Source organism: Bos grunniens, chromosome 19 (genome assembly GCF_055505025.1).
Source record: "Bos grunniens cultivar Pamir isolate PY7600 chromosome 19, Bosgru_T2T1.0, whole genome shotgun sequence".
NCBI classification, from domain to species: Eukaryota; Metazoa; Chordata; class Mammalia; order Artiodactyla; family Bovidae; genus Bos; species Bos grunniens.
This window is the reverse complement of record NC_141183.1, coordinates 21,380,219-21,397,353: the sequence shown is the minus strand read 5'-3', so window position 1 is coordinate 21,397,353 and position 17,135 is coordinate 21,380,219. Positions and strand designations below refer to the sequence as shown.

General features: G+C 43.0%; 3 protein-coding genes across 3 annotated transcripts in view; 1 reads left to right on the top strand and 2 right to left on the bottom strand.

Moving 5' to 3' along the window:
• The window catches only part of KLHL10 (kelch like family member 10), a 12,589-nt gene extending 6,322 nt beyond the window's left edge, over positions 1 to 6,267 (top strand). The window contains exons 2-5 of the mRNA XM_086357724.1: positions 2,705 to 3,212; positions 4,606 to 5,223; positions 5,496 to 5,645; positions 5,855 to 6,267. Of these exons, the coding sequence (XP_086213850.1) occupies positions 2,705 to 3,212; positions 4,606 to 5,223; positions 5,496 to 5,645; positions 5,855 to 6,229 (1,651 nt within the window). The 3' untranslated portion in view covers positions 6,230 to 6,267. The remainder of the gene's footprint in view (positions 1 to 2,704; positions 3,213 to 4,605; positions 5,224 to 5,495; positions 5,646 to 5,854) is intronic.
• The window catches only part of NT5C3B (5'-nucleotidase, cytosolic IIIB), a 26,832-nt gene extending 15,276 nt beyond the window's left edge, over positions 1 to 11,556 (bottom strand). Inside the window, exons 1-2 of the mRNA XM_086357720.1 lie at positions 10,249 to 11,556; positions 8,317 to 8,345 (exon numbers count right to left, since the gene is read on the bottom strand). Coding sequence (XP_086213846.1) covers positions 8,317 to 8,345; positions 10,249 to 10,315 — 96 coding nt within the window. The 5' untranslated portion in view covers positions 10,316 to 11,556. The remainder of the gene's footprint in view (positions 1 to 8,316; positions 8,346 to 10,248) is intronic.
• Positions 10,152 to 17,135, bottom strand: KLHL11 (kelch like family member 11). Its single transcript, XM_086357715.1, has 2 exons — positions 16,567 to 17,135; positions 10,152 to 11,993 (listed from the first exon to the last, which is right to left on the bottom strand). The coding sequence occupies exons 1-2, from the start codon at positions 17,109 to 17,111 to the stop codon at positions 10,412 to 10,414; spliced, it is 2,127 nt and encodes a 708-aa protein (XP_086213841.1). The 5' UTR covers positions 17,112 to 17,135; the 3' UTR covers positions 10,152 to 10,411.

The following is a 17,135-nucleotide window of genomic DNA, read 5'->3' as shown; positions in this document are numbered from 1 at the left end:
AAGTCCATGCCCCAACCACCGATGCCAAAGAAGCTGAAGTTGATCACTTCTGTGAAGACATAGAAGACCTCCTAGAACTAACACCAAAAACAGATGTTCTATTCATCACTGGGGATTGGAATGCAAAAGTAGGAATTCAAGAAAACCTAACAGGCAAGTAACAGGCAAGTTTGACCTTGGAATACAAAATGAAGCAGGGCAAAGGCTAACAGAATTCTGCCAAGAGAATGCACTGGTCATAGCAAATACCCTTTTTCAACAACACAAGAGACGACTTTACACATGGACATCACCATATGGTCAATACCGAAATCAAATTGATTACACTCTTTGCAGTCAAAGACAGAGAAGCTATATACAGTCAGCAAAAACAAGACTTGGAACTGACTGTCGCTCAGACTATCAGCTTCTCATAACAAAATTCAGGCTTAAACTAAAGAAAGCGGGGAAAACCACTAGGCCAGCCAGGTACGACTTGAATCAAATCCCCTATGAATACCATTGGAGGTGATGAATAGATTCAAGGGATTAGATCTAGTAAACAGCGTGCCTGAAGAAGTGTGGACAGAGGTATGTAATATTGTACAGGAGGCAGCAAACAAAACCATCCCAAAGAAAAGCAAGAAGGCAAAGTGGTTACCGGAGGAGCCTTCACAAATAGCTGCAGAAAGAAGAGAGGTGAAAAAGCAAGAGAGGAAGGGAAAGGTACATCCAACTAAAGGCAGAGTTTCAGAACAGCAAGGAGAGACAAGAAGGCCTTCTTCAATGAACAGTGCAAAGATATCGAGGAAAACAACAGAAGGGGAGAGACTAGAGATCTCTTTAGGAAAACTGGAAATACCAAGGGAACATTTCACCCAAAGATGGGCACAATAAAGGATAGAGACAGTGGAGACCTAGTAGAAGCAGAAGAGATCAAGGAGAACTGGAAAATAGCCATGGACAATTCTAACTGAAAGGACATGGCTGTGTTCCAATAAAATTATTTTATTATCAAAATTTGAATTTATTATAATTTCCAGGTGTCACAATATTTTTCCCAATTTAAAAATGTAAAAAAAATTCTTAACTCTTGGGCAGGACAAAAATAGAGGAGTTAGGTTGAATTTGGCCCAGAGGCTATAGGTTTGCAGACTTCTTTGATAGAGAATTTGATCTCTGAGCCCATATTTCCTTAAACTTCCTAGAAAAAGGATGCAAAAATATATTAGGGCAGGGACTTCTGCAACACCTAGAAAAGTACCTAGCTATTTAGAAAGGACCCAATAAATAATTGTGGAATAGTGGTCATTTATTCATTCAATAATTTCTTATTGAGTGCCTATTTTGTGACAGGTACTGGAAAAAAAAACAACACATAAATATTCCTGTTCTCATTAAGTTTACCTTTGAATAGGGGTAATAGGCATTTAATAAAATATATATCTGATCATAATTGCTAGGGAAAAAGAAGATAGGGAGTGGTTATTTTAAATAGGATTACCATTTTGCTGACAAAGTGACATTTGAGGAAAGACTTCCAGGGGGTGAAGTCTTAGAAGATATGGAAGTCTGGGGCAGGGGGGTGGCGGGGAGCCTTCCAGGCCAAGTAGAAAGCAAAGTGCAAAGGACCCAAGATGGAAGCATCTCTGGTGTATTCAAGGAAAGCAAGGCCAGCAGGGCTGGAATAAGGTGAGAAGGAAGGCGAGAGGAAATATGATTAGAGAGGTATTCATGGTCCAGATCTCAGGGGTCTTTTGTAGTCCCTGGTAAGGATTTCATATTTTACTCTGTAAATAACAAGGGAAGCCAGTGGAAGTTTCTGAGTGGAAGAGGAGCATAAACTCATAAGGATCACTCTGGGGGCTGGGATAAGACTGTAAACTCTGGAGATGTCAAGGGCAGAAGCAGAGAGATCAGTTAGGGCAGGGGTCCCCAACCTCCAGGTCACAGACTGATACCGGCCTATTAGGAACCAGGCTGCACAGCAGGTGAGTGGCGGGCAGGTGAAGCTTGTATTTACAGCCTGTGCCCATCACTCTCACGACTGCCTGAGCTCCACCTCCTGTGAGATAAGTGGCAGCATTAGATTCTCACAGGAGCAGGAATCCTACTGTGAACTATGCATGCGAGGGATCTAGGTTGCAGGCTCCTTATGAGAATCATCCTGAAACCATCCCTACCTCCCAGTGCATGGAAAAATTGTTTTCCACAAAACTGGTGCATGGTGCCAAAAAGGTTGAGGACTGCTGAGTTAGGGGGTTTATTCGCAATAATCGAGGAAACAGATGGCAGTGGCTCAGACTAAGAAGGTAGCAACAGGAGTGGTGCGAAGTGATCAGATTCTGGATATGAATAATACTTGTTTTAAAAGTGTATTTGCTCAAGTTTAATTTCTTTAATTGGGGTAGAGTTTGATGGACAATGGGCTGAGACAGAAAAGACCTGGGTCATACTAGCAGCTGTAGATCTCAATTTCTCCATCCCTAAAATGGGGAAAAGGGCTACTGATCATGAAAATAGGAATAAAAGTGACCAAAGATCTTGGAAAGGTTCTTTTGCCCACTATATAAAGCCTACTCTCCTCCCTCTTACCTCACACCGATGTATTTCCAATATACTGTGTGCTATTTGGAAAATGTCCAAACTCTCCACAAGAAAAGGGTGGGGGTGGGGGGCGGGGAAAACATGGCAGACCAGAGAGAAATATTTCAGTGACTGCTAGTTTTTGTCTCTCTTCCAGAGCTTTGTTTACAAGTGGCTGGAACAACACTGAAAAGAAAGTATACAACATCCCTGGCATTTCCCCTGACATGATGAAGCTGATTATCGAATACGCATACACCCGGACGGTCCCCATCACACCGGATAATGTGGAGAAACTCTTGGCTGCTGCAGACCAGTTTAACATCATGGGTATTGTCAGGGGTTGCTGTGAGTTCCTCAAGTCGGAGCTGTGCTTGGATAACTGTATCGGCATCTGCAAGTTCACGGACTACTACTACTGCCCTGAGCTGAGGCAGAAAGCCTACATGTTCATACTGCACAACTTTGAGGAGATGGTCAAAGTCTCAGCAGAGTTTTTAGAGCTCTCAGTCACTGAACTTAAGGATATCATTGAGAAAGATGAGCTCAACGTCAAACAAGAAGATGCTGTATTTGAGGCCATTTTAAAATGGATTTCTCATGACCCCCAAAATAGGAAGCAGCATATTTCAGTTTTGCTTCCCAAGGTCATTTAGTTATTTTTTTGTGGGATGCTTTAATTGTTCACTCTTTTTTTTCTGGCTGAGCCATGTGACTTGTGGGATCTTAGTTCCATGAAGTGAAGTGAAAGTCGCTCAGTCGTGTCCGACTCTTTGCGACCCCATGGACTATACAATTCGTGGAATTCTCCAGGCCAGAATACTGGAGTGGGTAGCCATTCCCTTCTCCAGGGGATCTTCCCAACCCAGGGATCAACTCCAGGTCTCTCACATTGCAGGCGGATTCTTTACCGGCTGAGCCACAAGGGAAGCCCAAGAACACTGGAGTGGGTAGCCTGTCCCTTCAGCAGATCTTCCCGACCCAGGAATCAAACGGGGGTCTCCTGCATTGCAGGTGGATTCTTTACCAACTGAGTCAGTTCCGTGCCCAGGGATCAAAGCCATGCCCCTAGCATGGAGGTTCACTTGGAGTCCTAACTACTGGACTACCAGGGAATTCCCTTAATTGCTCACTTTTGATTCATTAATCCCAGAGGGATTGTCCCAAGGACTACACTCAGACGTTTGACAGATGCCAGAGTTGTCGTTATATTTATATATATACTTATATATAACATATATATAAATATACACTTATATATGTGGACTTCTCAGGTGGCACTAGTGGTAAAGAACCTGCCTGCCAATGCAGGAGATGTAAGAGACTTGGGTTTGATCCCTGGGTTGGGAAGATCCCTTGGATGAGGGCATGGCAACCCACTCCAATATTCTTGCCTGGACAATCCACGGACAGAGGAGCCTGCTGGGCTCCGGTCCATAGGGTCACAAAGAGTTGGACACGACTGAAATGATTTAGCACGCAGTCACTTATAGATGTACATATGTAGAAGGCATCCCCTGCCATTCTCTGGAATTTTAAAGCTTTCTTCGCCCCTGGCATGGCTAGTTCCTTCTGCCCCAATTATTTTCTCTTTGACCAAAATTCTGATAGTGGGGGAAGGAGAAAGCAGGTCTTCAAAAGAATTCTAAAAGGTCTTCCTTTCACCTCTTTCCTTCTGTAAGTTTCCCCAACCAAAACAGGAGTTAGACTAGAAACCAGGTAATGAGCATTGCACTCAATTGTAACCATCTGGTGCTAATTCATGTTACTTTATATAGAGAGACATAGATATCCAATCACTGAACAAGGACCACAGCTTTTTCTGGTCTAAAAGTCCTGTCTAGGGGCCAAGGAATGGACTAGCCCTGTGACCACTTGAGGTGGCTTCTTTCTCACTCATTCTCAGCATCCAAATGTAAGTTACAAAAATAAAACATGACCCTAGTGCATTCAGTGGAGGCTGTGAAGTTGTGGGCTTAAGGACATGGGTTTTTCAGACACCTCACCTCATCTGAATGACTTTCTGTATTTCCTTCTTAGGTTCGCCTGGCCCTAATGCATGCTGAATATTTCATGAACAATGTTAAAATGAATGACTATGTCAAAGACAGTGAGGAATGCAAGCCAGTCATCATTAATGCCCTGAAGGCCATGTATGACCTAAATATGAATGGACCTTCTAATTCTGATTTCACCAACCCGCTCACCAGGCCCCGCTTGCCCTATGCCATCCTATTTGCAATTGGTGGCTGGAGTGGTGGGAGCCCCACCAATGCCATTGAGGCATATGATGCTCGGGCAGACAGATGGGTGAATGTCACTTGTGAGGAAGAGAGTCCTCGTGCCTACCATGGGGCAGCCTATTTGAAAGGCTATGTTTATATCATTGGGGGGTTCGATAGTGTGGACTATTTCAATAGTGTTAAGCGTTTTGACCCAGTCAAGAAAACCTGGCATCAGGTGGCCCCAATGCACTCGAGGCGTTGCTACGTCAGTGTGACAGTCCTCAGCAATTTTATTTACGCCATGGGAGGCTTTGACGGCTATGTGCGTCTCAACACTGCTGAACGTTATGAGCCAGAGACCAACCAGTGGACACTCATTGCCCCCATGCATGAGCAGAGGAGTGATGCGAGTGCCACAACACTCTACGGAAAGGTGAGACCCCGGGGAAGGCGCAAGTAATGCTTTGTTCTTTGAGGTGGATGGAAAACAGAAGTGGCGGTATTCACCTTGCAATACTAACCCCTTCATCCAATGACTAAGTGGCCCTTTGTAACCATCTTTTACCTATTAAAAAGCAATGTGTGCACATGTGGAAAAAACTCAGACTGCAGACTGGCATCTGAATTGTCCTCAGCCCCCAGCCACCATCTTTCCTTCTACTCCCCAGAAGTAATTTTACTCATCCTGGAACTCTCTTCACACAGGTCTACATATGTGGTGGGTTTAACGGGAACGAATGCCTGTTTACAGCAGAAGTGTACAACGCTGAGAGTAATCAGTGGACAGTCATAGCACCCATGAGAAGCAGGAGGAGTGGGATAGGTGTAATTGCTTATGGAGAACACGTATATGCGGTGAGTTTCTTTCCTACAACAAATTGATAGCCTAGGTTTTCTATTAGCAAATAGGTTTACACTACCAGTGGGAAGTATCTGAAAGCTTCTTATCCACGGAAGATAGTGGAAGAGGGAGGTATGAAATCACGGGTCCCCGGCAAGGAGGGGATCCTCAGTGCACAGAAGCGACGGTTAACAGCCAGTTGTGTTTCCTCTGCTGTCCACAGGTAGGCGGCTTTGACGGAGCTAATCGACTTAGGAGTGCAGAAGCCTACAGCCCAGTGGCTAACACCTGGCGCACAATCCCAACTATGTTTAATCCTCGTAGCAATTTTGGCATCGAGGTGGTAGACGACCTCTTGTTTGTGGTGGGTGGTTTTAATGGCTTTACCACCACCTTTAATGTTGAGTGCTATGATGAGAAGACTGACGAGTGGTATGATGCTCATGACATGAGTATATACCGCAGTGCTCTGAGCTGCTGTGTGGTACCAGGGCTGGCCAACGTTGGGGAATATGCAGCTAGACGGGACAACTTCACAGGACTAGCACTGCGAGATGAAGTAAAGTACTCTGCCTCGACAAGTACCCTACCTGTATAAGCCTCTTCATATTAGCTAATAAAAAGTCTAAGCAATAAGAATTAATTCTTTTTTTAAATAAATGCAGTGTTTAAACTTGTAAGAGTACTGGAAAATGTTCAACTTAAGGGAGCCAAGGGTTGGATGACAGAAGGGAGTACGAGGGGAAGAAGGAAGCAATTATATTCAATGGTCCATAATTAAAAGGAGAAATCACAGTGCAAGTCAGCTCTAAAGAAATACATTTATTTAAAACTTACATCAAGACGATTAGTAGCTCTAACACAGAACAAGGTAGCTTTAGGAACATAAAACAAGCTATTTTACAAGGTAATGTCTCAGACTGTCCTAAATTCTACATCTCTGACTTAATTAAAGGGAGACAGTCAAGATTATACTTGCGGTAAGACAGGGGCTCAATACTGCTAGCCCAGAAAACCCACTGTATCAACTTGAACTAAGTATTTATTTTACATATAATTCAATGAGCCCTTGCACATAGACCGTAAGATCTTCAACCACACAACAAGCACTACTTTTCAATGAGTGCAAGTGCATTAGGCTGAAGATTAAGTTAACAAGTGCTCTACTGTATGTGCTTCACGGTCAGACATTCGCAGTAATGGCCATATAGAGTAAGACAAGCCCAACAAAGGTAATCAACAGAGAGCAGTTATTTGGCTATCTAATTAAACTCCTTGAAGCAAAATGACTACTATATTGTGTTACTGTCACTGTATTACATCACTGGGCTATGAGCTGTTTTGTTTCCAATGACCAAAACATGGTATAATATAAGCATTATAATAAAAACAAAAATGGACTATTCTCAAGAAAGTAACAAGCTGGAGTGAAAAACTGTGCCAAAATGTTTAACAATTTGAAAAAGGAGAGACTGAATTGTTTCTCCAAATAGTCTAAGGTTAAATGACAACCTATAAACACCCTATTTTTCTAGTGTTGGCAGAGGACTTGCTTCACAATTCTTCATATTTGGAAAAGACATGAAATGTGGCTGAGACACCCTTTTTAGGCTTAGTTTGAGACAAGTACAAAAAACATCCCTTTGGTTATGCTTGATTAGGCCACGTAACTGAAATGTACAAAGAGCTTACCTGTCTACCTATAGTATAGTGTTCATATTAGAATTATGAAGCAGAGAATGAAGTTATTTAAACATACCACATGCTACACTAGTCAAGAAACATAAAAGAGGAAAAAAGTGTGCTCTAGAAACTGCCTTACCGGCAGCCTGAAGAGTTTAATATACAAAAGCACACAAATCTGCCATAAACATTATCTTTCCAGCTTCAAACCTCTGTTCTACATAAAAAAAGGTTTCAATTTATTTTTTGGTCCCAGAAATACTATACAAAACCAAGTAATCAAGACAAAACTGACGTCCATAAAATTTTAGGTTTTCTTTTTTTTTAAAGCAAAATAATTTTGAATTGGCACAGCAAAAGCAAAGTTGTATATCAAGATACACAAGACTAATCATGCAAATCAGACTCACAACTGCAAGTGAGAGGTATTACTTAAACACTAAGCTCATGACTGACATTCTCAATATGTACACCGGGCTTTTTTTCTTTTTTTAAACCATGGTGGGGTGGGTATACTCAAAGGGTATCCATTCCAAGATCTAAGCAGCCTCACTTAAAGTTATATACAGTTCTTACTTTTTGATATAGTCAATTCCCCTCTTTTCCTTCTACAAAACAAAAGCAACAACAACAAAAAAGGTTTGCTTAAATACATGTTAAGCTGCCTTGTTAAAGCTGTATTTTTAACTGCTTAAATTGTCAAATGCAATCTTCAGTTTTCATTAAAAAGGAAATTTCTTTCCCAAAGAGCCATTGCAGGCTGGTCATCATAATCAGAACCTTTCCAAATGCTGAGGGATGTTATTTCTAGTTTAAAATTTCAGAATGTCAGCCTTGAACAGATTTAAGCAAATCTGGTTTCCTTCCTTATTAACAAGTTAGTTAGGATATTTTAGAAACACAAGTTATCGATGTGAAATCACACATGTGAATTCAAATATGAAAATTAGGAATTCAGTGGTCAGGAACCCTGCACACATGATCATGCAAGGAAGGACTTACCCTCTCTTTCCAGCCATGGCCTAGGCTGCCTGCCGAGTTAAAAAACAACAGTTTCAATCACGTTTTCAAAACCAGATTATACCTAAATCTTATGAGTTATGGCTTCTGCTACATCATGTGAAAAAAAGACAACCCTACAAGTAACTTGGTAATGACTATCTCAGAAGACATCTCTGAGACCAAAAAAAAAAAAAAGCAATTAAAAAAACCTGACATCACACCCTCCTGGAAAGAAACTGGTACCTTAGTGAGCTACTAAATTATTTAACACCATCAAGAAAAGGAAGTTTGCTAATATAGTCTATCAGAGAGAAATGAGAAAGCCATTTAATGAGCTTTTCTGTCTTGCACAGACCTCTCACAACTAATCAGCAATTCTCAGAATCTAATAACTTTTATTAAAATAGCTAAAAATAAATGGAAATTAAGGAAATGGTAGAGATGGGGTAGGATAATATATCCTCATATAGAAATAGACTTGCAGTTTCCTATCCCTACCCTGGACTAAATTAAATGTATTTAAAGTAGATTTCCAACACATTTTAAAAAAATGTTCTTAGGCAAGGATACCAATTTAGAAATTTCAGATAATTTCTTAGTATAGAGTCCAAGGGCTAAGCATTAATAGTCCTACAGCACACTGAGAGCCCAAATTCCTGATTGTACTTTTTCTTTTGATGTTTGATCCAACTGCTAAGAACTATAATGAACTAACTGGGGGGAAAAAAATCACTGCACTTGGAATTTACCTTCTAGAATAGTATTCCAGAATGTCCAAGAAGGTAGAAACATTCTGAAAGAAACAAGAAAAGTATACTGGACCCCACACTTCAAACCACTAGAGCAGGAGTTTCCTACATTAACTGAACGCTAAAGGTCAACCTATGTGATAATTTGCATACTGCCTGGGCACAGGTGAGATCAGAAGAATGCATTAGAATAAATAAAAGATAACCACAGAGATCAATTTTTAAGAGCCGTAATTATGTGCCCAAATGTTGTAGTCTAGGCTCAGGCAAAGTTTCAATGAAGGTCTAGGGCAAATGGACAAAATATTATAATAATCCAGGTTGAGAAATAATAAGGCTTCTCTTTAGCAACATTTCCCTAAACTGTTACTTCCTTCCTTCCTATTTTGAAAAGTTTGTTTTAGAAAGGAATGATGAGGATTCCATATAATATGCATTAGAGTAAAATTTAAAACTAAAGGTGTTGAGTGTCGATTATCATCGGCATTATTTACACTCAGTAACTTATCTTCAAATATCTCCTGAAAAAAGCGTTTTAAAATTTTTCAATGCCTTTGATTTCTTACTCTAGACTAGTAATATTTTTCTGCTTAGAGAAACAAATTTCAAAGATATAACTTCCTCTGTAATCAATTCATCAGCTAAAGATCAGTACTCTTGCTAACCACCATTATCTCAAAGTGATGGCGTGAAGTTTACAACAGAGATGCTGAAGAAATGAAAAATATTCCACAAATGCCAATCACAAATTTCTCATCAGTCATGTCTTCTAGAAATAAACAAGATAGTATTTCAAGATAAACAAAGACAACAAAATAGCGATGCAAACATTGTGAAATCATCTTGCTAAAACATTGTGCTTTTTCCTTCAGACTTCAATCTCACTATTGCACATTCCTCCTATAGATGAGGGCTCAATGCATGTATTCTGATCTTGTCAAAACCAACCATTCAGGAAAAAAAATGAAAAAGATTATCAAAATACATGTGCAAATAAAATCGGTGCTTAAAGCATGTTCAAAACATAAGTCCCTAAAACAACGAAGATATAAACTGTTGGCAGAAGAACAACCAAGTAACTACACCTGGTTTTCCATTTATCTTTAATAAGATCTTATTTTGCCAACATACACACAAACCAACAACAGATAAAGACTGCAAACTAACAAAAATTACCACGTACTGAATTGATTTTCCCATTCTTCAGTTTTTAACTGTATTTCCTTTATATGGGGTGATAATCCATTCATGTAGAAAATAAGTTATTGACCTACATTTTCAAGTAACAGTCTGGGTATCTTCGGCCTCATGAAAAGGTCTGTTTTAAGCTGCATGCATCAAAGAACCTAGCATTCTATCTGAGAGCTTGGCACTCGCCGCATGTTTAGGGCATGTCGATGTATTTCTTGCATCTGTCTGATCCTGTCCTTCTGCCACATTAAGTTTTGAGGCATAGGATATCTCTGAGTGCCATGCAAGTACCGGTATGGGATTCTCACGTGGCAGGCAGTGGCTCGACAACGGGGTTGTGGCATGGGAGGAAGAAGCATCCACCGCTTTCTCTCAGCACAGTATCGGTAGGCTTCTTTCCTATACTGTTTGTCAATATCATCACTGTTTTTCCAGCCTCCAATAATGAAAACGTCATCTTTGTAATAGCAAATGGCCGCTCCTTCAATGCTTAGGACTTCCGGGGGTAAACTTTCAAGGATCTCATCGGAAACCTGGTTGGCGATTTTTCGTATCGCTTCTTCATTTTCTAAAGAATAACTCTTGGGGCAGCATGAGGCTGTCTGATAAAAGTTTGAGTTGACCACAGACATTTGGAAAAAGCAGTAATTGTCAATAAGCGGCAAAGATTCCACATCTTGCCACTGTCGAGTCTCTGTGTCATAGCAAGTAATGACAGCCTTTAATCCATCTTCAGTGTCCCGGTCCACAGGAGTGCGGGCAGCAATGTACACAAACCGGTCTTCAATGGCGAGCGCTTTCACATCCCGAAGAATCTTTGGTGCTGATTCCAAGTTGTGCCATTTATCTAGCTCGGGATTATAAACAGTCACATCTTTAAAACCGGGACTGAAGTTGCCATGTCCTCCAATGCTGTATAGCTTCCCCTTGACTTCTGTTAGCCCAAAAGAATGCTTCCTTGTCATCAGACTACAAACATGTTCCCAGGTATTCAAATTTGGATTATACCTTTCCACAGTTTTAGCGAACCCTGGTTCCATCGACCCAGCAACATACACGTAGGATTCTGTTACTGCAACGGCATGTCCATCAAGGTGATTATGGATATGGGGTAGGTTTACCCATCTGTCCTCATCGACAAAATATCCCACACATTCACTTAAATAGTCCCCTCCTTCTGACACGCCTCCAATAACCATGATCACGTCCATGTTTTGCCCGTAGCGAGGTAATAATGAGACATGAGAAGCAGGATGCTGGAATGTGCCAGACTGTATGTTCTCAGCTCTCAGAGCGTGCCTCTCCACTGCATCGGCCACCAACTTGACGCAAACTTCATTATTGGCCACCAGCCTCTCTGGTTTGACATGACGAGTAAGGTAAGTAGGTTTCATCTGGGACAATCTGAGCAATTTAAAAAGTTCTTCAAAGTATCTCTCTCTCTCCTCAGCATTTCTCTGAACCCACTTCAAAACTGTTTCGAACAGAACCTCTTCGGAATCAACTGTGATCTCCAAGTCCGAAAGCCAATCTCGGATGAGGTGGAAAGGTAAAGTATAAAATTCCTCATCCTGAATTACTTTGTGGAAGTTTCTCCGTATCATATCTGCCGCTTTCAGAGCAAGCTGGCTTAGGGTATACATGTGAGCTAAGCTATGAATGGCCACACAATTAGAGAGATGAAGCTTTTTCTTGAGAAATTCTCCACAAAACTCTTTTAAACGAATTAATAGGAACCTAAAACCAAGAAAAAGAGGAAGGATTAATTTTCAAATGTGCATACTTTGAAAATGCTCTTTGAGAACATCTAAATTATACAAACTGAAATATAAGTTTCATCTCACTTCATTCACAACACTTGAAAAAAAAAAGCAAATCCTCCCAAATTAAACAGGATTGTGTGGGAAAGTATGTTTAAAAGCATATGTAAAAATCATCTTTATATATTTTATTTACATTAGGTAGTTTATATGTAATTATATATTATACAAAATTTTGTGATACACACACAAAATGGAGTTTTTGATTACGTAAGGTATTTCAGAAAATATCCTTTAATAAAGAACAACAGTCCTACACTCTGTTTCCACTGTAATTTACCCTTGGCAGAGGCAAACCTCAATCCAAACTTGTCTGTGCCATCCTGCCCAAGTCCCTAGCTAGCAACCAGTCTCTTCTTAGATGAGGCTGGGTCTCAATGAAGAGATTTCCTTAAGCATCAACTACATGGTATAAAAACTGTGACTCCTGGGAGGCTGTCTGGTCGGATTTCAGAGGGAACGGCAGTGCAGGCTTTGTGTCAGAGGTTTTAATCTTCTCATCACCAGAGCTTTCTCCCTGAGTAACCCAGGGGTGGGGGCAGGGGTGGTGCTCAGGAGTTTTGTCCTGAGCTGGGTTCTCATTAAAGCAGGAGTGGCAAGGCAAACTCTAAGATCTGAAGAAGCCAAGAAATAAAACAACAGAAAATGTGTAGGCCCGTCCACATTAAAAAGAAAAGCGGTTTGGCATGTAGCTGACTAGATGTTGTTGGCTCACATAAATTAATCTGGCAGAATTAAGCCCTAAGGGTGGCCAATTTGAGACTAATGCTAAGGAGTAAGGGCATGGCAACCCACTGCAGTATACTTGCCTGGAGAATCCCATGGACGGAGGAGCCTAGAGGGCTAAGAGTCCATAGGGTCACAGAGTTGGACACAACTGCAGGGATTTAGCACACACACTAAGGATTACATCTCCAGAACAGAGAACATAAACAATTTAAGAATGACTTCACCAGTCAGTCCAGGCCTCTCTCACTTCAGTAACTACTTGCTACTATGATTATTGTGCTTAGTAACTAACTGACTTGTGATATGAAGATGAATTTCAAGACAGGCTCCCTTTACCCTCTTCAGGGAGCATACCATCTCAGCTACAAGACAAAGACAAGGCAGAGTAGTTAAGAGCTCTAGTGGCTCTCAAATATGCCTGGGTGCCAGGATCACTCTTTCTTGTGCTTCCCCACCTTCCACTTGTGATTTTTGGCAGGTGTTCCAGTAAGCCAACACATATTTCCTTGGACAGGTGTTTGGAAACACTGCTCTAAGAAAACAATAGCTGCCTGTCGTATACTAGGCATGTGTCACGGGACAGGGATCATGCTGGGCACTTCCTATTATTGCTTTACAGTGTATGTGCCCTGCAAGGTAGGTATGATCAACAGACAGACTATATGGGGGAGGAGGGGTTGTAAAGGAATCCTGCCTCAAAGCTGATGGGTAGGACTGGCTGTGATGGTTGCAGGGCATAGTGTCAAACACAAAGTGGCTACTCAGCAACTGACCTATGGAGAGAAGTTTTAAGTAAATTGTCTGGGGGTGTTCTCTCCTCAACTCACTCAAGTCTCCAGTAAAGGAGGGGTAAATCTGAAAGAACACAAGCTCACGTGACAGAAGAAAACAGAGCTGGAGTGAGTGCGATGACCCTTCTCTATCCATCTGCATTCCACAAGCCACCCCTTGCACACATACACCTGCCACATTCCACCCCACCCTCAAATAGATGACCCAGTATCATGCTTTGAGAAAACAGAAGCAATCAGGCAAAAACTTCATTTTCCCATTATCCAATCCTTTTTTTTTTTTTTCCCCAGCCACATCGAGAGGCTTGGAAGATCTTAGTTCTTCAACCAGGGCTTCAACCTGGGTCCCAGCAGTGAAAGCCATGAGTCCTAATCCCTGGACCACCAGAGAATTCCCTCCCACTATTCAATCTGTCTGCCTACAGCTGTACCCTATACTCTGCCTTCCTAGTCCAACTTCTCCACTTTTAATATGGATTCTATCCCTTCTTGGTTTCAAAGACTCTGGTCCTTATAACATCAATTTCTCCTCTTCCACGGATTCATTTTCATCAGCACACAAACACGCTCCACGATCTCTCAGGTTGTGTGTGTACGTGCTTAGTCACTCAGTTGAGTCCCCGACTCTTTTGCGACCCCATGGACTGTAGCCTGCCAGGCTACATGGAATTTTCCAGACAAGAATATTGGAGTGGGCTGCCATTTCCTCCTCCAGAGATGTTCCCGACCCAGGGATTGAACCCAGGTCTCCTGCACCTCCTGCATTGGCAGGCAGATTCTTTACCACTGAGTCACCTGGGAAGCCCATCTCCCAGCTTACAGAGGGAAAAAGACCTCCCTGGATGACTCCTCACACAGGTCCATGAGTATCATTTTTCTGATTCTCTTGACAGACTATTTCTTAAATACTATTTTTTAAAGATACTGTATTATTTGGCTGCTTGAGATTATCTTTTAGTTGTGGCATGTGGGATCTAGGTCCCAGACCAGGGATAGAACCTGGGCCCCCTGCATTGGAAGTGCAGCATTTTAGCCACTGGACCACCAGAGAAGTCCCAATGGTCAGACTTAGATGGCTCTTGTCAGTGCCATCAATGACCTCTATTATCACCAAATCCAATGACTACTTACAAGTGACGGAGTTGACATGATTGGCTACTCCCTCCTTGACACACTCTAGCCTTCCATGGGATCAGGTGCTCTGCTGGTGTCTCTTTAACATTCTGGAGAACCCCAGAGCTCTGTCCTTCGGTTTCTCTTTTCTATCTACACTCTCTTCCTAGGTAGTTTTATCCAGTCCCAAAGCTTTAATTACCATCTATATGCTAATTTCCTCCCAATCTCTAGCTCCCAATGCTCCTCCATCCAATGTCCTATTAGACATCCAGTAGAAGACATTTCCTGGACCAAAAACCAAACACTTCCTCCCAAACACTTTCCTGAACTTTTTCACATCTTAATAATAACTCCATCTTTCCAATGGGTCAAAAAACCTGCAGTCTTTTCCCTCATCCCTCACATCAAATCCACTGGCAAATTTCTCTCCTCTGCCTTCAAAATGCATCTAGAATCAAAGCATTTCTCATCACTTTTACTTCTCCCTCCTCAGTCCAAGCCTCTACCACCTCTGTAACAACCTGCTTGTCTCTCTGCTTCTGCCCTTGCAGCCCCTTCCCCACTTTTTCTCAACACAGCAGAATTCTGCAAATCAGAATGCATCATTACTCTACCTTAAACCTTCCCATGTTACTCAGAGTAGGAGCCCTAGTCCTCCCACAGGCTGACACAGCCCTGTGGGATCTGGATCCATCCCCATTACCACCCTCAAGCCTCTCCTACTTCTCTTGCCCTGCATCCCTCTGATCCAGCCACCCTGGCCTTTTGCTATTCTGAAGACTGAAGCGACTTAGCAGCAGCAGCCTCCAGAGAAGCTCCATCTCAGGGTCTTAGTCCCCTACCTGAAACACTCTTAACCACACCTCTTTCAATTCTTTGCAAATGTCTTTTTCTTCAGGAGGATTTCTCTATCTATTCAGTTTAGAAAACAGCTTCTTTACATTAACATTTTCTATATGACCCGCCATCCTTTATTTTTCAAAATAGCTAGAGCAATCATCCAACATGCTGTTTTATTTGCCGTCCATCGACTTATGGAAGTGCAATGCAGAAAGGGACTTTTGTCTATTTTGTTCACTGCTGAATCCCCAGATGCTCAGAACCCAGGGGTTGACTCAGGAGATGGTCGTTCAAATAACAAATATACACATAGAATACTGCCCCAAAAGGCTGCTCCCCATCTCCAAACTGCATTCACCTGCTTCCTAAATAGTTTCTGGAATATCCATCTGGGCCCTCTAAAACCCATTTTCCACAGTAGCAGAATCATCTTAAAAATATTTCAGTCAAATCATTTCCTTAGCCAGCTTCACATCACCTTGTAAATCCAAACTCCTTTATCCAAAACATTTCACACACCCTTCTCCCCTTCACCTCCTAGATCATTCAATTTCCTTTTTTACTTCTTCTCTAAGCCAAACGAGATGCGGGGCCTTTGCGCTATCTGCCAGGAATGGTCATTCCCCATCTTTGCATGGCCAGGATTCCCTTGCCATTTAAAGGTCGGTTTAAATGTCACCTCCTGAGAAAGGTCTTTACGCAATTACTATCCTTTTAAAATGTCAACACTGTATTCATTAAAAGCGGACTTTTTCATTGCCTTTGTCTCTTCACCTGGAGACACGACCCCTTGCCTGACTGGCCGGCTGCACCCTCTGTGCCCAGCGCAGTGGCGGCCCCACAACACACAGCAGGCGCTCAGTAAGTATCAAACGAATGCATTTCGTTAGGGCTCACTCGAGCCTACCCAGGGCACTGCCTTTTCCACGCCTTTTCCCGCGCCCTCCCTGGATGCCGCCCGCGGTCGGCGAGCATCTCCACCCCCGCGCTCCGAATCCCGCCTGCGTCCCCTACCTGTCGGCCAACTCCAGCACCTCGTGCACACTGCCCGTGCTGACGCGGATGCGCCCGGTGTACATGTATTCGATAACGGCTTCCACCGTGTCGGGTTCCGGCCCGGGCTCGGAGCTCCATTTGCGCATTTCCACCCGGCCGGAGCGGGACTCGGAGAACTGACCCGAGAGCAGGGGCGTGAAGTACTCGGTGGCGGCGGCCAGCACCGAGCGGTGGGCCCGGAACTCTCGGCCTCCCGCACCGCCGAAGCACAAGGTGATGTCGCAGAAGAGGCCCTGGCGCCGCTGTTCGTTCTGCCTCCACGACAGCTCCGAGCAGTGAGAGCTGCACTCGAAATCCTCGGCCTCCGGGCCCGGGTCGCCCCCGCTCGCCTCCATTGCAGACAAACCAGGCCCAGGCCCGAAGTCCACCGTGCCGCTACCTCTGACTTCGGCGGCTAGCCCCGCGGAGCCGGCTGCGGCTGTCTCCATGCTCTCCATCTCCAGCACCTGCAGAGATGCTGCCGCGGCCGCCGCTGCCGCCGCCGCCACAGCCGCAGCCGCCATCTTGACGCCGCCGCGCCCGACTCC

Excerpts from the sequence above, each read along its gene's own strand:
- KLHL11 (XM_086357715.1), bottom strand. The coding sequence starts at position 17,111 with ATGGCGGCTGCGGCTGTGGCGGCGGCGGCAGCGGCGGCCGCGGCAGCA. Across the intron at positions 11,994-16,566 it reads GTGCTGGAGTTGGCCGACAG|GTTCCTATTAATTCGTTTAA; the intron begins GTAGGGGACGCA and ends TCTTGGTTTTAG.